Source organism: Chiloscyllium punctatum, chromosome 44 (assembly GCF_047496795.1).
Source record: "Chiloscyllium punctatum isolate Juve2018m chromosome 44, sChiPun1.3, whole genome shotgun sequence".
In the NCBI taxonomy this organism is placed as follows: domain Eukaryota; kingdom Metazoa; phylum Chordata; class Chondrichthyes; order Orectolobiformes; family Hemiscylliidae; genus Chiloscyllium; species Chiloscyllium punctatum.
The window spans coordinates 41,654,236-41,677,717 of record NC_092782.1 but is presented as its reverse complement, the minus strand read 5'-3'; the positions used below and the strand labels follow the sequence as shown (position 1 = coordinate 41,677,717).

General features: G+C 48.9%; 1 protein-coding gene across 1 annotated transcript in view; it reads left to right on the top strand.

Annotated features, from left to right (window-relative positions):
* Window positions 1-16,172, top strand: part of kcp (kielin cysteine rich BMP regulator) — a 161,117-nt gene extending 144,945 nt beyond the window's left edge. The window contains exons 47-53 of the mRNA XM_072562062.1: window positions 4,740-4,882; window positions 5,850-6,022; window positions 7,731-7,842; window positions 8,178-8,279; window positions 11,642-11,806; window positions 13,663-13,963; window positions 14,489-16,172. Of these exons, the coding sequence (XP_072418163.1) occupies window positions 4,740-4,882; window positions 5,850-6,022; window positions 7,731-7,842; window positions 8,178-8,279; window positions 11,642-11,806; window positions 13,663-13,963; window positions 14,489-14,706 (1,214 nt within the window). The 3' untranslated portion in view covers window positions 14,707-16,172. The remainder of the gene's footprint in view (window positions 1-4,739; window positions 4,883-5,849; window positions 6,023-7,730; window positions 7,843-8,177; window positions 8,280-11,641; window positions 11,807-13,662; window positions 13,964-14,488) is intronic.
* The last annotated feature ends 7,310 nt before the right edge of the window (window positions 16,173-23,482 follow it).

The window sequence follows — 23,482 nt, the reverse complement described above, 5'->3', positions numbered from 1 at the left end:
TACACTCTCAAGGACTGGGTCTCAATCCCAGCCCAGTGGCTGTTCTTGATCTATATGTCCCTGGCTTGTTTTAGGAAGCAACTGGTAATCTCTGCGGCAGCTCCCAATCCTTGACTCATTGGTGCGTCTGGGATGTAACTGATGCCAGTTTCACTGGAGCCCACCTTGTAATATACATCCCCATTACAGTGCAAGTCAAACTGTGAGAACATTGAGATTCTCCCAAGGCCATGATACTGTTGCACTCTGTGTTGCTTTCAGAGTGGCCTATCACCAACCTCTAACATTTGGGAACACGAGAGGATTTTCCTCTCAATAATTGGTGACGAACGAAGCCACGTTTCGAAGCTCTGCACCAAGTATTCTGACAGCTGTCATGACTCTGACCCACTGCAGCACTTGGAGGTGTGCCGCGTCTTTCCAGGGTGTTGGGCCAATACAGAGACAAGGAGAACCCTTTCAAATATAGCACATGACCGCTTTTTTTAAAAAGTCACCAGCGGATGGAGAATAAAAGAGCAATGCTGCTCACCCTTCCACAGCGGCAGAGTGGAACAGACTGTAGGCTTCCTAAAGGTGCAGTCTTGTGCCTGGAATGCTGTTGGGATGCCCCTTTGTGACTGTGGTGTGCTGTGCAATTCACAACTTGAGCCGTTAGGGAGCTGAGGTCTGGGTGGGTGGTAGGCCTCGATATGGACAAAATGGAGGATTGAGAGTAACCTTGTAATGATGAAAATGAGACAGGTAATCAGGATATTAACCAGGAGGAGGACAGAGCAATTGCAGAGCCTGAAAGTCTAGAGACAGCCTTACAGTTCCCCATGAGCTGGCTTCAGGATTGTTTCAAAGACTGCAGTCTATCTGCTGAGTAGCCTCTCATTAGTGCAAAGGACATGGCTAACTTTTTGTGCCATATATCCCATGGTCTTCTGTTTTCTTGTCCAGACTACCTTGAGTGAATTCACTAAAGTCCACAATAATCATATCACTCTCATCAATGCTCCTGGTTATCCCCTCGAAAAAACTCCTGTAAGTGGTTGCAAACATTTCAAGCTTGGCGGGAGACGCACGATTGTTCTGCCATTCTCACATTCGATCACCATCTGAACTATCAACATCCTGTCTACAGACACACACACACACACACACACACACATATACACACACACAGACACATGTATACACACACATATATACACACGTACACACACATAAACACATACATATACACACATACACGTACACACATACACACACACACGCAAACATATATACACACATACGCACACACACATATATACATACACATACATATACACATGCATACACACACATATATACGCATGTACACATACACGCATGTACAGACGTACACACAGACATACACACGCACGCACATATACACACATATACACAACCACACACACATATGCACACATGCGCGCACACACACACATGCATACTCACACATACTCACACATATACACACACAGACACACAAATACATATATACACACATATATACACGCACACACACGCACACTTACATACACGCACACTTACATACACGCACACTTACATACACGCACACTTACATACACACAGACACACAGACACACAGACACACAGACACACAGACACACAGACACACACATACATTCATACATACATAGACACACATACATACATAGATGCACAAAACTATAGCATAAACACTGTCCCCTCCACACTTCACTCCAGCTCTGATAAAGACTCGAAATGTTAGCTTGCTCTCTCTCTCTGGATGCTGTCTGACCCGCTCTGATCTCCAACAATTGTTTTCTTCCCTTAACAAACCAAAGCTGACCATCTCAAAGTGCAGATGTATTCAGTCTCTCAAGGTCATTTCTAACAACTTCCCCACCACAGAGGTTAGACCGACAGACCTGTAATTTCCTCGCCTATCCCTTCCTCCCATTTAATCATGGGACAACATTTGCAGTCCACAGGCATCTCACCTGTGACCAGAGAGGATTTGAAAATTACTGCCAGAGTGATAATATATCTCCTGTCAATAGGCTGGGATACATCTCATACAGGCCTGCACATTGATCCATACTTAAAGCTGCTAAACCCAACAGAACACCACCCCAGCCACTCCCCATCTCTCTCTACATACATTAGATTAGATTACTTACAGTGTGGAAATAGGCCCTTCGGCCCAACAAGTCCACACCGACCCAGACCCATTCCCCTACATTTCTCTCTACACCTAACACTACGGGCAATTTAGCATGGCCAATTCACCTAACATGCACATCTTTGGACTGTGGGAGGAAACCCAAGCAGACACTGGGAGAATGTGCAAACTCCACACAGACAGTCGCCTGAGGCGGGAATTGAACCCAGGTCTCTGGCGCTGCAAGGCAGCAGTGCTGACCACTGTGCTACTCTGTACTATACATCTACACATCTTAAAATGGTTCATTGTCTCCCACCCTGATCTCTATTATTGTGTCGCCTTTTTCACGTTCCTGATGCGATATTTCCATTGAGAACTGTGCCCACATCTTGCAGAACCATCCCCTGATTATCTCACTTCTCCCTAACAGCTCCTACTTTTTCCTTCACTATTCTCGTACTACTTCAAATTATTTTTAAAATCCTTTGGATTCTCCTTTTTGGATACCCACCCACCCCGTACTTTGGGGAATAAGAACTCCTGGTATCTACCATAAGGCTCTTCCTTTCATACAATCCTAACCTTTGTATCCCTCTTGACTCCCAGGATTCCCTGGCCTTGGTCCCACCCTTTGTCTTTCTAGGGAACATATTCCCCTGTAGTCTTGGTACTTTCTTCCACTGCTCTGATACCAGTTTATCTGCAAGGAGCTGCTCCCAATTCATTTGGGCCAATTTGTACCTTACCCTTCAGTAAGATTCACCTTTCCCCAGTTTAGAACATTAATTCCTGGCCCATCCTTCTCCTTTTCCATAGTTATCCTAAGCTGAACTGAGTTAGTGTCTCTCTCTGGCAGCTTCAGCATCAGTCTGTGACTCCATGGAGATTTCCTTCAGCATTGGTGGGGGCTCTGGGTCCTGGAGCCCACAGCCGTGAAACAAAATTTCTCTTTTTTTTTTAATTTTGATTTGTTTTATTATTACATGGCTGTGGAAGGAATGTTGTTTTGAGCTTTTATCTTCTTTAAATTTGTAACTGTAATTTTGTACTTTGAAGGTCTGCAATGCAGAACTTCTTATTTCTTTATTTTTCCCTAAGAATTTGTACTCAAGGTTCTGTACCTAGATACCTTTGTACCCAAGATGGCTCCGTAAATGGCAACTTGTAAATTTTTTCCCTATACTCATGTGAGTACATGACAATGAAGCTCATTCATTTATGTATTTAAGCCCAAATGCAGCTTCCTGATACATCTTCCACTAGTCCAGGCTAATTTGTGTCCATTAGAGCCAGAACTGACCCCTCCCTTATTGTACTTTATACATATTGGCTAAAGATGTTCTCCTGGATGCAATTTTAGAATTTTGCTCCCTTCCTATCTTTCACACTAGAACCATTCCAGTTAATGTTTAGCTTGTTTTAAAAATCCCCAAATATTACGGCCTTATTATTTGATTTGATTTAGTTTATTATTGTCACGTACTTGAGTAGAGTGAGAAGTTTTGTTTTGTGAGCATTACAGGCAGATCATAAGATACCAGGACATACAGATCAAAGGATGTTTAGACAAAGTGAGGCGTAAAGGGTTACAGCTGCCTAGGAGGTGCAAGATCAGCATTAGATCAGCATTCGATCAACAGCAAGATCAGCAATAGATTTGGAATCAGAGAGGTTCACTCAACAATTTAATAACAGCCAGAAAGAAACTATTCACGATTCTTTATTTGGATGGGTATATGAATAGAAAGGATTTGGAGGGATATGGGTTGGGTGCTGGCAGGTGGGACTAGATTGGGTTGGGGTATCTGGTTGGCATGGACGGGTTGGACCGAAGGGTCTGTTTCCATGCTGTACATCTCTATGACTCTGTGTTCAAGCTTCTGTTATTCTTACACTTCTTTGAAAGGGGTTGCAAACTTGATTCAATATCTCTGTGACTCTGCCATTATTAGTCAACAACTCCTTTCTGCTTGGATTGTGGGAGAGTGATCCACATACACCTTGGTCCTTTACCATCTCACAATTCCAATGTTCCTGAGATACAGCAGTGCTGTGGAGTCCTGACTCTGAGTGCACAGGAGGTGTGAAGGTAAAGACGAGAATTTTGTAACCGAAGCATTGGCACCTACCGTAGGTCAGTGAACACAGTCAGAATGCAGGCAGCAGTGTGTTGGTTGAGTGAGGTTTATGGAGTGTGGAACATCACTAGATCATTTAAATAGTTTCTCCCTCAATTAGTGACACTGATTATCAGACACACTGATGCTCTGCCATTTCCACCCATGGATAGTATTGAGGATCAGGATGCCCCCTGATGGTCACCCCTCTAACCCGGAGTGATCTCATTGTGGCTCATTGGCCATCGCCAGCTAATCCAACCCGACCTCGGGTCGTTCCCAGCTCCTCAGACACAATCAGCTCACTCTGTGCAGCCCCACTTGGTGTGTGTGTGCCTCAGTACCATCCTGAGCACCCATCCAGGTGGAGACAATGCTAGGATTTTCCTTCCAGGAGATTCTCAGGGCATGGGGACTTAGGTTTTACTCACTGCTATCTCTGAGCTTCATCGTGTCCGCAGATCCCCGGATCTCCTGCAGCTACCAGGGACAGAGGTACCAGTCGAACCAGCACTGGGAAGTGGATGAGTGTACCACCTGCACCTGTATCTCCGGGGAGGTTCACTGTCAAACTGAGCACTGCCCACCAGTCACCTGTTCATCGGTATGTCAAGGGAGGGCCAGGCACCGGGGTGGGGACTTTATACACCAGAGCAGGAGTTGGGATCAGGCCAGCCATGCTTAGATTTCCAGGGTAAAGTCAGCACAGTCACTATTTCTGTACTTGCGTTACAATATCCAGTCAGTTCTGCTATAACGTGGTAGTTCCATTCTTGTGCAATGCTGTGTTCTAACAAATATCCTGTAAAAACAGTACCATTAAAACTAACAGTGCTGCAGTCACGTTATAACCAATACATGCTTTAAAAGCTCACGTTTTAGAAACAGTGTCCCCAATTCATCGATCACATTACAGTGAATTCACATTCACGAAACACACATTATAGCAGAATGACCTGGACAGGATAACAAATACCCAGGGTGGGGATGAGTTACAGTTGGGAATCTAATCATGGGACTCAGGGATAAGTTACAGCCTGAAATCTAATCGAGGGTCTCAGGAGATTTATATTCAAAAGACCAGATACCCAAGGGTGAGTTCTAGTCTGGAACCTAATCAAGAACCTCAGGAGGTTTGTATATAAATGACAGATACTCAGGGATAAGTTACAGCCTGGAATCTAATCGAGGGTCTCGGGGATAAGTTACAGCCTGGAATCTAATCGAGGGTCTCAGGAGGTTTATGTTCAGATTAACCGATACCTGGAGTGAATGGAGCAGATTATCAATGGGGTCGGTACATTAAATTGGAGAGAGTGAAGACAGCACATGCTGGAAAGTCAGAGTTGACAAAGTGTGAAGCTGGAGAAAGCACAACAGGTCAAACAGCGTCAGAGAAGCAGGAGATGAAAGGTCCCAACCCGAAACGTTGATTCTCCTGCTCCTCTGATGCTGCTTACCTTACTGTGCTTTTTCCAGCTCCACAATTTAGCAACTTTTGGTACATTAAGTGTGAGCTCTCTCCTTGCGTCACTCTCTCTCTCTCTCTCTCTCTGTCGCTCTCTGTTTAGGATGAGAGCCCGGTGCTGATTCCAGGAATGTGTTGCCCTCACTGCATCCCTCGCCCTGCCACGTGTATGGTATTCGGTGACCCCCATTACCTCACATTTGACAGAAAGATGATCCACTTCCAAGGAGCCTGCAGCTATGTTCTGGCAGAAGACTGCAAGGGAGGGGACTTCAGGTGACTATCTTTGACAGGCACCATCAAGCTGCACTGCTCAGAGAGTGGTAATCTGGTGTATGACATTCCCCTGACTGTATCTGTTTGCCTCTATTATGTTCTGTCCATCTCTCTCTTTCTTGCTTTCTAATTCCCCTGACTGGACACTGCATTCCTCTGTCACTGGCTTTCTCTTAACCCCCTCTGTTTTACAATCTCATTCCATTTCTGTTGTAATGATTTGGAGATGCCGGTGTTGGACAAAGTTAAAAATCACACACCACCAGGTTATAGTCCAACAGGTTTAATTGGAAGCACTAGCTTTCGGAGCGTCGTTCCTTCACCTGATGAAGGAACGACACTCCGAAAGCTAGTGCTTCCAAATAAACCTGTTGGACTATAACCTGGTGGTGTGTGATTTTTAACCTTTCTGTTGTATTCAGTCTTTCTAGCTCGCGTTCTTAATCTCTCCCTCCCACTCCCTCCTGCTCTCGCCCAATCCCTCTCTCGCCCCGTCCCTCTCTCGCCCCGTCCCTCTCTCGCCCCGTCCCTCTCTCGCCCCGTCCCTCTCTCGCCCCGTCCCTCTCTCGCCCCGTCCCTCTCTCGCCCCGTCCCTCTCTCGCCCCGTCCCTCTCTCGCCCCGTCCCTCTCTCGCCCCGTCCCTCTCTCGCCCCGTCCCTCTCTCGCCCCGTCCCCCCGCTCGCCCGTCCCCCCCCTCTCGCCTGTCCCCCCTCTCGCCCGTCCCCCCCCTCGCCCGTCCCCCCCCTTGCCCATTTCCCCCCCCTTGCCCATTTCCCCCCCCTTGCCCATTTCCCCCCCCTTGCCCATTTCCCCCCCCCTTGCCCATTTCCCCCCCCCTTGCCCATTTCCCCCCCCCTTGCCCATTTCCCCCCCCCTTGCCCATTTCCCCCCCCTTGCCCATTTCCCCCCCCCTTGCCCATTTCCCCCCCCCTTGCCCATTTCCCCCCCCTTGCCCATTTCCCCCCCCTTGCCCATTTCCCCCCCTTGCCCATTTCCCCCCCCCTCGCCCATTCCCCCCCCCTCGCCCATTTCCCCCCCCCCTCGCCCACTCCACCCTCTCGCCCATCCCCCCCCTCTCGCCCATCCCCCCCCCCTCTCGCCCATCCCCCCCCCCCTCTCGCCCATCCCCCCCCCCTCGCCCATCCCCCCCTCTCGCCCATTCCTCTTCCTCGCCCTATTCCTCTTCCTCGTCCCATCTCCCCTCCCTCTCCTTTCCTCCCTCCCTCTCCCTTCCTCCCTCTCTCTCTCTGGGCTTGTAACTGGCTCAGTCAATCTCTCTCTCTTTCCATCTGGTGTGTTGTCTGTCTCTCGCTCTCTTGGTATGTCACTCCCTGAACATTATGGACGGATCAGCTGTTAGTACTGCTGTCTCACAGCGCCAGGGACCTGGGTTCAATTCCCACCTTAGGCAACTGTCTGTGTGGAGTTTGCACATTCTCCCCGTGTCTGCGTGGGTTTCTTCTGGATGCTCCGGTTTCCACCCACAGTCCAAAGATGGGCAGGTCAGGTGAATTGGCCATGCTAAATTGCCAGTAGTGTTCAGGGATGTGTAGGTTAGGTGCGCTAGTCAGGGGGAAATGTAGAGTAATAGGGTAGGGAAATGGGTCTGGGTGGGTTACCCTTTGGAGCGTCGGTGTGGACTTATTGGGCCGAAGGGCCTGTTTCCACACAGCAGGGATTCTATGAAAATCTGACCTTGTCTCCTCAGTATCCACGTGACCAACGACGATCGAGGTCGGAAGGGAGTGTCATGGACCAAGGAGGTGACCGTGCTGATCGGGGAGCTGATTGTCCAACTTCTCCAAGACTGGCTCGTCATGGTAACTGAATGGAATTTGTCACTGTTCACTAGCTGAAGGGTTAGCAATAAAGAGCCTTATACCCGAGCGTGGTGTGTATTTTGAGGGAGTGCTGTAGGAGGTTCTGCTCCAGTAATGGGGTGTTGCTGCAAGGCATCAGTTTCAATCTGTGAGATCCTGGGGTCACAGAGTGACAGCCTGAACCCTGGTCTATGAGAGCAGCACGTTTCACATTGAATTGGACGGGTGTGAGAGGTTTACCCAGTTATTGTTGCGTCTGTCACCGTGAACTCTCCTCATTGCTGGTTCTCTCCTTCGCTGGTCGGGTTGTGAGAGAGTGTCTGGTTTGTTTGCAGGTGGACAGTCGCAGTGTGTCTCTGCCTTTTCTCAAGGAGCCGTATATCTACATTGAGAGGAGAGCCAACAGCGTCCTGCTCAACACCAACATCGGTGTGAAGGTGAGTGCTCCCACCCCAGCCACCGCAGGGACTTAGCGAGGCACTCACCCAAGCTGTGCTCACTGAGAGAACCCAGATCTCATTGGCCCCTCACCCAGGACAGCAACCACACGGAGCACAGGGAGAGGTTCAGAAAGGGCAGTGGAGATGGAGCTGAAGGATTGGGGCTTCCATTAACCCAGCCGAAGAGGTTGAAGGTTCCCCCAGGTGCTGTTGCAGTGCAGTGGATTCTGTACCTGTCCCTCACCCCAGCCTCAGAAGGGCTGAACGGCCTTCTCCCAGAGAGCTTGGGAAAAGGAATGAGGCATGGACACATCGTGGAGAATCAGACTGAGGCACTTTGAGAAAGTACTCGGCTTGTGCGGGCTGGTTTCACTCCAGAGGCCGCATTCAAAAGCATGTACATTGGTATAAAACCTATTACAGCACAGGGCTTCTCACTTGACTAGTCAGTTGAATATTTTAATTCTGACTCTCAGTAGAATTCCCTCCCTCTGTACCCTCCCTGCAGCAGTGTCGTGCTCCCTCTGTAACCGCCCCTGCAGCAGTGTCGTGCTCCCTCTGTAACCGCCCCTGCAGCAGTGCCGTGCTCCCTCTGTACCCTCCCTGCAGCAGTGCCGTGCTCCCTCTGTACCGCCCCTGCAGCAGTGCCGTGCTCCCTCTGTACCCTCCCTGCAGCAGTGCCGTGCTCCCTCTGTACCCTCCCTGCAGCAGTGCCGTGCTCCCTCTGTACCCTCCCTGCAGCAGTGCCGTGCTCCCTCTGTACCGCCCCTGCAGCAGTGCCGTGCTCCCTCTGTACCCTCCCTGCAGCAGTGCCGTGCTCCCTCTGTACCCTCCCTGCAGCAGTGCCGTGCTCCCTCTGTAACTGCCCCTGCAGCAGTGCCGTGCTCCCTCTGAACCGTCCCTGCAGCAGTGCCGTGCTCCCTCTGTACCGTCCCTGCAGCAGTGCCGTGCTCCCTCTGTACCGCCCCTGCAGCAGTGCCGTGCTCCCTCTGTACCGTCCCTGCAGCAGTGCCGTGCTCCCTCTGTACCGTCCCTGCAGCAGTGCCGTGCTCCCTCTGTACTGCCCCTGCAGCAGTGCCGTGCTCCCTCTGTACTGCCCCTGCAGCAGTGCCGTGCTCCCTCTGTACCGTCCCTGCAGCAGTGCCGTGCTCCCTCTGTACCGTCCCTACAGCAGTGCCGTGCTCCCTCTGTACCGCCCCTGCAGCAGTGCCGTGCTCCCTCTGTACCGTCCCTACAGCAGTGCCGTGCTCCCTCTGTACCGTCCCTACAGCAGTGCCGTGCTCCCTCTGTACCGTCCCTGCAGCAGTGCCGTGCTCCCTCTGTACCGCCCCTGCAGCAGTGCCGTGCTCCCTCTGTACCCTCCCTGCAGCAGTGCCATGCTCCCTCTGTACCGCCCCTGCAGCAGTGCCGTGCTCCCTCTGTACCGTCCCTACAGCAGTGCCGTGCTCCCTCTGTACCGTCTCTACAGCAGTGCCGTGCTCCCTCTGTACCGTCCCTACAGCAGTGCCGTGCTCCCTCTGTACTGTCCCTACAGCAGTGCCGTGCTCCCTCTGTACTGTCCCTACAGCAGTGCCGTGCTCCCTCTGTACTGTCCCTACAGCAGTGCCGTGCTCCCTCTGTACCGTCCCTACAGCAGTGCTGTGCTCCCTCTGTACTGCCCCTGCAGCAGTGCTGTGCTCCCTCTGTACTGCCCCTGCAGCAGTGCCGTGCTCCCTCTGTACCGCCCCTGCAGCAGTGCCGTGCTCCCTCTGTACCCTCCCTGCAGCAGTGCCGTGCTCCCTCTGTACCCTCCCTGCAGCAGTGCCGTGCTCCCTCTGTACTGCCCCTGCAGCAGTGCCGTGCTCCCTCTGTACCGTCCCTGCAGCAGTGCCGTGCTCCCTCTGTACCCTCCCTGCAGCAGTGCCGTGCTCCCTCTGTACTGCCCCTACAGCAGTGCCGTGCTCCCTCTGTACCCTCCCTGCAGCAGTGCCATGCTCCCTCTGTAACTGCCCCTGCAGCAGTGCCGTGCTCCCTCTGTACCGTCCCTGCAGCAGTGCTGTGCTCCTTCTGTACCGCCCCTGCAGCAGTGCCGTGCTCCCTCTGTACCCTCCCTGCAGCAGTGCCGTGCTCCCTCTGTACCCTCCCTGCAGCAGTGCCGTGCTCCCTCTGTACCCTCCCTGCAGCAGTGCCGTGCTCCCTCTGTACCCTCCCTGCAGCAGTGCCGTGCTCCCTCTGTACCGCCCCTGCAGCAGTGCCGTGCTCCCTCTGTACCGCCCCTGCAGCAGTGCCGTGCTCCCTCTGTAACCGCCCCTGCAGCAGTGCCGTGCTCCCTCTGTACCCTCCCTGCAGCAGTGCCGTGCTCCCTCTGTACCCTCCCTGCAGCAGTGCCGTGCTCCCTCTGTACCGCCCCTGCAGCAGTGCCGTGCTCCCTCTGTAACCGCCCCTGCAGCAGTGCCGTGCTCCGTCTGTACCGCCCCTGCAGCAGTGCCGTGCTCCCTCTGTACCCTCCCTGCAGCAGTGCCGTGCTCCCTCTGTACCGCCCCTGCAGCAGTGCCGTGCTCCCTCTGTACCGCCCCTGCAGCAGTGCCGTGCTCCCTCTGTAACTGCCCCTGCAGCAGTGTCGTGCTCCCTCTGTAACTGCCCCTGCAGCAGTGTCGTGCTCCCTCTGTAACCGCCCCTGCAGCAGTGCCGTGCTCCCTCTGTAACCGCCCCTGCAGCAGTGCCGTGCTCCCTCTGTAACCGCCCCTGCAGCAGTGCCGTGCTCTCTCTGTAACCGCCCCTGCAGCAGTGCCGTGCTCCCTCTGTACCGCCCCTGCAGCAGTGCCGTGCTCCCTCTGTACCGCCCCTGCAGCAGTGCCGTGCTCCCTCTGTAACCGCCCCTGCAGCAGTGCCGTGCTCCCTCTGTAACCGCCCCTGCAGCAGTGCCGTGCTCCCTCTGTAACCGCCCCTGCAGCAGTGCCGTGCTCCCTCTGTAACCGCCCCTGCAGCAGTGCCGGGCTTCCTCTGTAACCGCCCCTGCAGCAGTGCCGTCCTCCCTCTGTAACCGCCCCTGCAGCAGTGCCGTGCTCTCTCTGTAACCGCCCCTGCAGCAGTGCCGTGCTCCCTCTGTAACCGCCCCTGCAGCAGTGCCGGGCTTCCTCTGTAACCGCCCCTGCAGCAGTGCCGTGCTCCCTCTGTACTGTCCCTGCAGCAGTGCCGTACTCGCTCTGTACTGTCCCTGCAGCAGTGCTGTACTCGCTCTGTACTGTCCCTGCAGCAGTGCTGTACTCCCTCTGTACTGTCCCTGCAGCAGTGCCGTGCTCCCTCTGTACCCTCCCTGCAATGTGGAACATCTTTGAGTGCGTTGCTCGGGACTCTGAAATGCCTATTGTTTCACTCAGGTCCTGTGGAATGGGAAATCCCATTTAGAAGTCAGCTTGCCTGGAACATACAAAGGGCAGGTGTGCGGGCTTTGTGGAAACTTCAACAACTATCCCCAGGATGACATGCGGATCCGCAGCGGGCAGATTGTCACCTCTGAGGCAACGTTTGGTAACAGTTGGAAGGTGGGTTCTGAGGATGAGTATAGTGGAAGCTCTGTGTGTTTGCATGAGTTCCCAGCAATTGCCTGTAAGAAGTATCTGATTGCTGGTTACTGATAGAGCAGCCTGCACTAGGGGTGGGCAAAGATAGGATACTTTCTGCATTAACAGCCAGTTTCACAGCAAGTGCATTCATTCAAAAGACAGGCCAAGGACAGAAAGGGGGGGGCTGCAGTGTGGTATTGTCACTGGGTGAGTAACCCAGAGCCACTGGCTTATTGTCTCGGGGCATGGGTATAAATCTTCCCACAGTGGATAGCAACATGTGAATTCACATAATGAAAACCTGGAATTAAAAGCTAATCAAAATCTAATATAATGTCATTTAAGGAAGGAAACTGCCATCCTTACCTGGGCTAGGTAAAAACAATGACTGCAGATGCTGGAAACCAGGACTGATGAAGGGCTTTTGCCCAAAACGTCAATTTTCCTGCTCCTCGGATGCTGCCTGAACTGCTGTGCTTTTCCAGCACCACTCTACTCCAGGATCCTTACCTGGTCTGGCCTACATGTGACTCCTGACCCACAGCAATGTGGTTGACTCTTTAGACCCTCTGAGTAAACTTAGGGGCAGTTGGAGAGGGGCAGTAAAGGCTGACTTTGCCGTTGATGCCCACTTCCCAAGTAAGGGAAAAGGAGTGAGCTGATATCTCCACAGCAGCTTTCAGCATCTCCGAGTATCCCAGATTATTCCACTCTCCAAGTGTGGTCAGTGTGGGAGTGCAGGAAGAACAGCAACATGCTCAGAACCAGAATATCTGCTTTAATGATGCTAGTGAAGGATAAACATTGACCAGAATACCAGGGAGATCTCCTTTCTTACTCAAAATGGTGTTTTCAGGATTTGTACATCTAACTGTGAAGGTAAATGGGACCTCAGTTTAATGTCTGATCTGAAATAAGGTGTTTTCAACTGTGCAGGACCCTATCCAAATTGCACTGGGTATATCACACTAGATTATAGCTTCATGAATCTAGAACAGGGCTTGAAATCACAATCTCAGACTCTGAGGTGCAAATGTTACACAGACAGCGTTAAGACCAGACCAAACTGGAATAGAAAACACAAGTATCAAAAAAGAATCTCCCGAGACCCATGTGTTTTGTGCACGCTCAGCTCATAAATCTCACCGATCACTCACCCACGACAGTCCTGAGAGAATTTGTTTCAGCAGTCAGTATTGGGCCTATGCCCATCACTCACAGCTAAATCTCACAGGGAGTGTTGGACACCAATACATGAGGCCAAATTGAAAGGGTTGTACTAAAGTTAAGGCAAGTAACTCTATTTGGGAACAATTAATATTTCAAACAGTAAGAAGTGTCAGAGGCAAATTTTAAATATTATAGGTTAACTGCAGGATAAAGCTAGCTCTATACTGCCCCCAGTAAACTGTCCCGGGATAAATACAGCACAGATTAAGACTGAAAAAGACTCCTCACTAGAGAGGTGTCCTGAATCTTCTGGGGTATCCCAGTGAGCTTTTCACAATGTTTTCTGTGATAGAACCTCACCTTTTCACTTGTGGAATCCCAGTAATGAAGCCTAGTGCCCCCATTTCCTGTTCTAATCACTGTGCCTCAGCCAAATGCCTCCTGTGGGTAGACTTCTCTGAACCTCTCTGATTATCTTCACCACCACCAACCCCCGTCACCCTTCCCCCCCCCCCCCTCATTCCCTCTCCTCCTATCCTGGGCCGCTCCTTTTGGCCAGCATGGCACTGAGCTGGGTTGAGGAGGCGTGCTGGATAAGAGACTGGTGTGTGCCCAATATTGCCAGCCAGATTCACCGTGTTTGTGTCTGTGTGTAATCCCTGCAGGTACACAGTAATAACCAGAGCAGGCTGCTCTGTCCAGATGCAGAAGACATTGACCCCTGTAAACAGGCGGGTTACCGAGCTCGCAAAGAGGCCAATGCCAAGTGCAAGATCCTGAAGTCCAAGGTGTTTGAGCGGTGCCATGCGGTTGTGCCACCTGAGATGTTTTTCAGCTCCTGTGTCTATGACCTGTGTGCTTGTGGTTCCAATATCGACGACTGCTTGTGCGATGCTTTGGAGGCTTATGCATCTCAGTGTCGAGAAGCTTCACTTATCCTGAACTGGCGATCACCAACACTCTGTGGTATGTTCTTATTTTTCTACTCGAATCCAGAGGCCCCTGTCTTTCTCCACAGAGACCGCTTTTAACCCAACTCCCACCACTTTGAAATCTCTGGCAAAGGGGTAGTTCAAAGGGAGCAAGTGACAGCTGTGTTCTGTCTGAGTTACTTTGCTAAGTTAGGGCCAATAGACATCAGCAACTCATCTCCTGCAATGATTGACAGCCCCTCTGACTGGGCCTGGATTCAGCCTGATGTCCAAGAGGGTGAAAGGTGACCTTGTTGAAACCGATACTCGATCAAGTCTGAAAGACCGTGTTGGAGGCAGGCTGAGGCATTGATCAATGTGATGGGACTGTGTGACCAGGTTAAATATGTTAATAAAAGAGACAGGAGCAGGTAGTGAGGGAGCAGTTCAGTGTAACAGTACAACCAGTTACTTTATGATTCACCTACAGTGGGATGGGTCAAGCACATTGCAATATTAAAATAATAAAAATAATCAGTGTGCTAACTAGACTGTGCTCGCTCTCTCTCTGTCTCTGCAGCTGTCGGTTGTCCATCTGATCGTGGTTACGTGTTTGATGAGTGTGGCCCTCCGTGCCCTAAGACCTGTTTTAACAAAGATGTTCCCCTGGGAGTGATTGATGCTCACTGCTTCAAGCCTTGTGTTCCAGGCTGTCAGTGTCCTGCTGGTCTAGTGGAACATGAATCTCATTGTATAGCACCAGAGACCTGTCCAAAAATCATCTACGGGAACCTGTGATTGACACAGTGACAGAGACGAATGCAGATACACGCACGCGCGCGCGCACACACACACACATACCTGTCAGACACTGCTAGTACATTTATAGTCAGTGTTTTACTGTATACAGTAATGGATAGGAGGAAACACAGAAATAACAGACCAAACTCATCTTGTAATGTTGGCTGACACACTCCAAGCAAAGACCAGCTAAAACCAGAGACAATCTCTTCAAACACACAGATCACAAAGTCACGTACGATGGGACTCTCTCTGGCTGACTGGTGATTGGATAACAGATATACAGAGGTGCTTATATTAATTTTCTACTTTCATTCAAGTCACTGTTTCTGAGCATCAAGACTCACCCGACTAGTACTTCACTGTATTATGTAAATTAGGTTTTCAGTATTTTTGTGGTTGTTAAGATTGGGAATCATAGTCCTGTGGCACTATCTAATTAAAGACTGTCTAAGCGATTCTATTCTTGTTTAAAGGTTCAGAGTGGGAGCCTCAGCATTCCTGAACTCAGACACATTTCTGATCAGTGTGGACATCCCAAGCACCGATTAGATACAATGCAAACTGTTTCTGCGCTGTCCCATCAAACATTCCCAGGACAGGAACAGCACAGGTTGGAGATATATGGTAAAGATCCGATAACCCTGTTACCATCCCATCCTATCACTTGCCAGAGCTCTGTTCATCAATTGTTGATTCCACCTTTGCTTTTTTTTTTGCTGAACAACATTAATCGAATTAATGATTGCTATGGAAGGGCATTATCCCAACGTCCTTCGCAGCAGTGAAAATCCTCGAAGAACTCCATGGGTCACGTGGTTTCAGAGGATTATAACTTCCTCATGAAACACTATAATACTTCCATCTTAAGTTGTTACTTAAAAAAAGAGGAAACACTCCAACCATCCTGTGGAGGGAAACAGAGAAATAGATATTGCAAGAAAGGCAAAAATGGAAAGGAGAGTAACTTCTGTACTTATCTTTTCCTGATATTGAAGGGTGTATTATATCAGCTTGAACAGAGAGATGAGACCTAGCAAAATGTTTCATCCGAAAGATGGCTCTCTCAGCAGTGCAGTGTTCCCTCAGTGCTGCCCTGGGAGTGTCAGTCTCGTTTGTGTGCTGAGGTCCCTGAAGTGGGCTTTGAACCCAGGACCTTTCTGACTCAGGCAAGAATGCTACCACTGAGCCACATCCAACACCATAACTGACATGTGAGGATCCCTGAGCATGTGTGACAGACACAGGCGCTCAGTTGTTTGAGAACCTGATGTAGGATCTAACGGTAGAACCTACGGTGGAAAGGTAAATCCAAGTGTGACCATCTTGGAGTGAGACTGTCCTCTGATCTGGAGTTCAGACTTAAGGTGCAAAACTTATTCAAAATTATTCATAATTACATAATCACTGAGGAGTGTTGATGCCTAGTGTACACTCTGCAATAAAACTAAGTTTTTCAACCATTGTTGGCTGAAATTGTTTCACTTTATATTTGCATCACTGGACAAGGATTGAACACAAAATATGCCCCTGAGTTGTTCAGAATGTTGGCTGAAAGGCCCCTCTTTCTACACAATGTAAGAATTAGAAAAACCTAATCACAAAGCAGCAGGAACATCCTCTCGAGACTATTCCTACTGCACTGATCATGCTAGAATAAACTTCCCTGGCCTTGGCTGACAAAGCATACCACATATCAGGCCACCATGTTTATGTGTGTGTACCTAGACCATGGACAGTGTCAGCTGATACATCAACTATCATGCAATATCGCCACTTAGCAGGAGATTCCATATCTGAGGAATTTAGCACAATGTGATTTCAAAATAAAAATAAGAATCCCAACTTTGGGGTGAAGCTCTGATTCTCAGAACCTTTCAATGCACATTCTTAAACATATTCAGTATGTTCTGTTCTCTCCCGCCACCCCACATTGTCACCATTCAAGAGAGAACCACCCCACATTGTAACCAGTCAGGAGGGAACCACCCCACATTGTTACCAGTCAAGAGAGAACCACCCCACATTGTAACCAGTCAAGAGAGAACCACCCCACATTGTAACCAGTCAGGAGAGAACCAACCCACATTGTTACCAGTCAGGAGAGAACCACCCCACATTGTCACCATTCAGGAGAGAACCACCCCACATTGTCACCATTCAGGAGAGAACCACCCCACATTGTCACCAGTCAGGAGAGAACCACCCCACATTGTCACCATTCAGGAGAGAATGGTGCAAGGTTTTGTCCCCAGTCATGACCAGTGCACGATAGGATTTCATGTCTCCATTTTGTTCACTTTGCTAGCCTTTTCTCCTTTTTTGAGTGTCTCTTATTTCCTTCACTTTTAATTCAGGATTCTTCCATTCACATCTCCGCTACCTACCTCCCACTACTACCCTGGTCTGGGTAGTAATGTTTCTGATTAATTTCTCCTGCCCTCCACCCTTTCACAGACCCCACCCCATTGATTCTTACCTTACCTTTCACTTGCTGAAAACCTATTGCATTTCTAACTTTATCCAGTTCAGGTGAGGGGTCACAGAGCTGAACTATTGGATTGGCTTGGCTTTTTAATCAGTATTGGAGAACTGAATGTGTAATCTGTTACTGGGTCCTGAACCTGCACAGTTGTGCTTTTGATGCACCCACTGCAACTCTCAAAGTTACAGCTCACTTTGGACTAGGGAATGAGCTTGTCTTTCAGTTTGGATGTGGGGCAGATTCCTAATGCTGGAGGGCCAATGGGAGGCTCTGAGAGATCAGCAACCCCCTCCACTGGCTGAGCTGGGAACTGCTGGTCTGAAGCTGGAGAGAGGGAGGAGGCCAAGCAAGTTTCTGTCAGGTGAGAAAGGTACAGCTCCTGGGTCACAATGCTGGATGGGCAAGCCAACCAGGATAGGGACGTAGCAGCAGCTATAGCTGTGACCTGGCAACAGTATTTGAGAGGGGGAGTCTTTCTGAATTCATCCAACGCTTCTCCCACCCCCACCCACACTTCCTGCCCTGAGCCTACCACATTGACTTAGCCATGGTTGGCATAAGCTGCGTACATTGCCAACTGAAGATCCCAACTGGCACTGTGACAGCTGCAAGCCCCCTACCAACCAACGAGTGGCCTCAATTGGCTGACATCAGCGTGGCAGTAATTCATCACGGAGGCTGCGACAGCACACACCACCAACTTCGACCCAAATCCCACGTTAACATAAAGATTCTGACCGCCCACCCGCCCTCTCTCCCACACGTTTTCTGCATTTATTTCAGAAATGAGGTCCCACAGTCCTGTGTATTCAGACACCATGTAGTTACTGAAAGAATCTGGTTCCAGTCCAGGTCCTGGAACTTATTGCAATTAAGGGTCCTGGGTATTTGCACATTACCCTGTGAGGGTGCTGAGTGAAGTGGTTTGACTTTCCCACAGTCCAAACATTCCTTATATTTCACACACACACAAGTTAGAGGCAACTGAGCCACACAGAGTATTTGAGAGCTGGGTGTGTGGTCAACAGAGATTGTACGTTATGAACTCTGCCAATTTGTGTAACCACCCATTGCCCCATTAGAATTTCAAATCATTTTAAATTCTGTGCTATAAACTCAGTCCAGATGAGCTCTTTTATTTAGTCCTAATAAGCCACAGCAGTACTGTCGGACAGATTTGCTGAACTAGTGAAAGCAAATCACACCCTCGTGTGATATAGCGGTAGTGTACCGACCTCTCAGTCAGAAGGCCAAGGTTCAAATCCCACCTGTGCCAGAGATGTTTCAAAGTACACCTGATTAAACGTAGCTGTAATATCCTGTTCTGGAAAGACCTTGGTGACTTGTAGCAGTTGCTCAATACCCAAAATGCCCCCAAAAATTTGCTTCATTCCCTCCCTCTTCAAGTGATAGGAGGCAGGTACCTATTTGTTATGGCTAGGGATGGATAGGTTGAGGTCAAGAGAGGCTGTAACCTTCGATTTAGAGCAAGTTCTTGAACTTAGCACTAACACTGTCAAGATGGTGACCCTCGGTTCTCCAGGCTTCTGGTTGAGGCAGTGAACCCCACTGGAAAATTAATTCCCTCAGAAACAACAAAGCTGAGAAATAGGATCAAATAACACCGATATATATATATTACAGGTAAACAGCCACCTCTTTCTGTTTAGATGGAGTGTACCAGTGAGAAGAATCAGGATTATTTTTTTAAAAAGGGGTTTTGAAGGTATCTTCTTCTGACAGAGTAGTGTTGTTGTGAAGAGATCTGACCGGTTTTTGAATGAGTGTTGCTGAGAAGTCAGTTTTTGTTCATCCTGAATTATCTGTCTTGAACAGCTGTGGCCCATCTGGTGTCGGTACACTCAGAGGGATTTTTATTTCTGTTAGGGTTTGACACAATGGAACTATTTGCTAGGCCATTGTGGTGGGTCTGTGGTCATGTTAAGACTTGACTAAGTAAGAAAAGCAGATATCCTCTCCTGAGGGGCAGATGGGTTTTTTTTTCACAATTTCTTGATCAATCATGAGACTAGCAATTGATTCCAGATTTACGAAATAATTCAATCTACATTTCTCCATGGTGGGATTTAAACTTCTGAAGCCTCCAAAGTGTTAGAATGGGTCTTTTCATCAATAGTTCAGTACCATTACCTCAATGATACTTCCGCTACAAGCAGCAGTTTCTCACTTGGTAGAAATCTCAACTCTGAGTCAGAGGTGGTAGTTTAAGTCCAACCAGGATCTGACTAAAGACATTGAAGCTTGCACTCCAGTGAAGTGCTGCACTGTTGGAGCTGTTGACCTCTGAATGAGGTATCAAACCCTATATGCCATGTCAAACCCTATATGTCCATATAAACCCTATATGTCTACATCAAATTCTATATGCCCTCTCAGTTACATATGAGGATCCCTTGACATTATCTTAAAGGCATTATAACCCAGTGTCCTGTCCTATATTTATCCCACAATCAATGCCACCAAAATTGTTGTTAACAAAATTGTTAACAGAATTCTAGTTGTTATCACGTTTTGGTTTCTGGGAGCTTGCTGTGTGGATATTGGGTGCTGCTTTTCCTTGATGACAAAGCTTCAAAAGTGCTTCATTGATTGTAAAAGGGACATACCCTGTAGTTGTGAAAGAGACAGGAACAATGTCAATCATTCTCTCTGATGAGGTTTATAAACCAAGTGTCAATCCATGTTGCTTTTATGTTTGGATAAAAAAAGCCATTCAGGTTTTTCTGAAATCTCTTGATCTTTACAGATGTGTTTCATGTTTTATGTGACAGTGGTGTTGATGTGCAGATTCAGAAAAAACTGTAATCCCCTTTTAATGGAGCTGGTGACAGCTACGGGCTCAATTTATGCTAAAGCACCCCTTAACAGGACAAGTTCAATGACCAGAACTAACTCTGAATGGAGGACTACAATGTGTACCTCCAACAGTGGTTCAGCAGCCCCACTACTAATGGAATCCTGAAGGGCATAGCTGCTGGAGGATCTGTGACAGGAAACCAACAAAAGGGAAAAATATACTAGACCTTGTCCTCACCAATCTGCATGATGTGGTTGTCAATGAGTGACCACTGCACAGTTCAGCATTCACATTAAGAATACCCTCCATCAAGCTGTATGGGACTATCACTGTGCTAAATGGAATAGTCATCTGAACAGATCGAGCAGCTCAAGACTGAACCTCCAAGAGGCACTGTGAACCATCAACAGCAGCTGAATCATATTCCAAATCAATCTGTAAACTCACGGCCTGGCATATCCCCCATTCATCCATTACCAGCAAGTCAGGGAATAAACACTGCTTCAGTGGAGAGTGCAGGAGGGCATGCCATGATCAGCACCAGGCATACCTGAAGATGTGGGTTCAACCTGGTGAAGCCACCAAACAGGACCACTCACATGCCAAACAGCTTAAAGCACAGGTAATAGACAGAGCTAAGCGATCCCACAACAAACGATCAGATCCAAGCTTAACTGTCCTTCACATCCAGTCGTGAATGGTGGTGGACAATTCCACAACTCAGTGGAGGAAGCAGCTCCATAAATATCCCCATCCCCAATGATGGACTAGCCCGTCACTCAGTGCAAAAGATAAGGCCAAAGAGTTTGCAGCAATCTTCAGCCAGAAGTGTCTCGTGGATGATCCACCTTGACCTCCTCCAGTGGTCCCCAGGATTACAGATACCAGTCTTCGGCCAACTTGATTCATTCCATCTGATATCAAGAAACAGTTGGAGACACTGGATACTGCAAACGCTGTGGGCCCTGGTAACATTGCAGCAATGGTATTGAACATTTGTGCTCCAGAACTTGCCACTCCCCTAGCCAAGCTGTGCCAGGACAGTTACAACACTGGCATCCACCTGACAATGTGGAAAATTGCCCGGGAATGTCCCATACACAAAAAACAGGACAAATCCACCTGGGCCAATTACCACCCAAGTACTCGACTCTTGAACATCAGGAAAATGATGGAAGGTGTCATCAACGATACTATTAAGCAGCACCCGCTCAGCAATAACCTGCTGAGTGATGCCCAGTTGGGTTGTGCCAGGGTCACTCAGCTCCTGACCTCATTACAGCCTTGGTTCAAACACGGACAAAAGAGCTGAATTCCAGAGGGGAGGTGAAAATGACTGCTCTTAACATCAAGACCGCATTTGACACAGTAGTCCATCAAGGAGCCCTAACAAAACTGGCATCAATGGGGGCAAGCTCTCCATTGGTTGGAGTCATATCTGACACATAGGAATATGGTTATGGTTGTTGGAGGTCAGTCATGTCAACTCCAGGACATCTCTGCAGGGGTTCGTCAGGTTAGTGTCCTAGGCCGAGCCACCTTCAGCTGCTTTATCAATGACTTTCCCTCCATCATAAGGTCAGAAGTGGGGATCTTTGTGATGATCACACAACATTCAGCACCATTTGCAATGGTGAAAGATGTCCAAATACAACAAGAGCTGAGTATTATCCAGGTTTGGGCTGACATGTGGCAAGTAACATTCATGCTGCAAAAATGCAAGGCAATGACCATCTCCAACAAGAAACAATCTAACCATCACCCCTTGACATTCAATAGCATGATCATCGCTGAATTCTCCCACTATCAACATCCTGGGGATTACCATTGACCAGAAAGTAAACTGGTCTAGCTGTATGGATACTGTAGCTACAACAGCAGGTCAGAGGCTAGGAATACTGCAGTGATAACTCATACCCTGACTCCCCTTAAGGCTGTCCACTATCTACCAGGCACAAGTCAGGAATGTGATGGAATACTCCCCACTTGCCTGGATGGGTGCTGCCCCAGCAACATTCAAGAAGCTTGATGCCATCCAGGGCAAAGCAGCCTGCTTGCTTGGCACTACACCAACAAGCCTCCAATCCCTCCATGGAGGAAGTGAGGACCGCAGATGCTGGAGACCAGAGCTGAAAATGTGTTGCTGGAAAAGCGCAGCAAGTCAGGCAGCATCCAAGGAACAGGAGAATCGACGTTTCGGGTATGAGCCCTTCTTCAGAGCTCCTGAAGAAGGGCTCATGCCCAAAACGTTGATTCTCCTGCTCCTTGGATGCTGCCTGACCTGCTGCGCTTTTCCAGCAACACATTTTCAGCTCCAATCCCTCCACCACTGACACTCAGTAACAACTGTGTAAACTACCTACAAGATGCACTGCAGAAATTCACCAAATCTCCTTAACAGCACTTGCCACTCCCACAACCTCTTCCATCTAGAAGGACATGGACAGCAGATACATGGGAACACCACCACCTTCAAGTTCACCTCCAAGACACCACAATCCTGACTTGGAACTACATCACCGTTTCGTCACTGTCACTGGGTCAAAATCCCAGAATTCCCTACATTACAGCATTGTGGCTCTAACTACACCAAATAGACTGTAGTTCTTCATGGCAGCTTACAATCACCATCTCAAGGGCAACTAGGGTGGCCGAGCTAACAGGGTTCTGGTTTTTACCAATAGCAGCATTTAGCATAAACCAAAGGGACCACTTTGAACAGTAACAGATCACTGGTCACAATACTGGTTTGGTCTCAGCTTGAGAATTGTGTCCAGCTGAGAGAAGACATTAGAAAACACATGACAACGTTATAGAGGGTACAGTAACAATATCACAAGGGTGACTCCAGGAGTGAGAAACTTCAGTTATGAGGTTGGTTTGGAAAATTCAGGATTCTTTTCTTTGGAGAAGAGAAGGTTGAGAGGGGAGTTGATCGAGATATTCAAAGCCATGAAGGACCTGAACAGAGTAGAAAGGACTGAGTAGGACAACTGTTCCCATTGGTAGAAGATTAAGGACAAGAGGGTATTGATTTAATATAATTGGCAAATAAAGCAATGATGGCATGTGGAAGATTTTCTTCACAGGTGAATAGTTAGGACCTGGAATATATTGCCGGAAAATATGATGAAGGAACGCTCAGTTGAAGATTTTGGAAGGGGTTCAGATCATTATATGAAAAGAAAGAATTGACAGTGTTATGGGGAAATGTGCCTTCAGAGAAACTAACAGATCTTATAGACAGTGTGGATCTTCTTCCCCTGGGCCGTGTCTCTACCCCATGGATAACAGTGAGTTCCTGGCACCTGTCCAGTACATGGGCATAGTTATCTCCAAAGGTCAGTCTCTGAGCCTTGCAATGTATGGATTAGTGGTGCTGGAAGAGCACAGCAGTTCAGGCAGCATCCAAGTAGCTTCGAAATCGACGTTTCGGGCAAAAGCCCTTCATCAGGAATAAGGTGATGAAA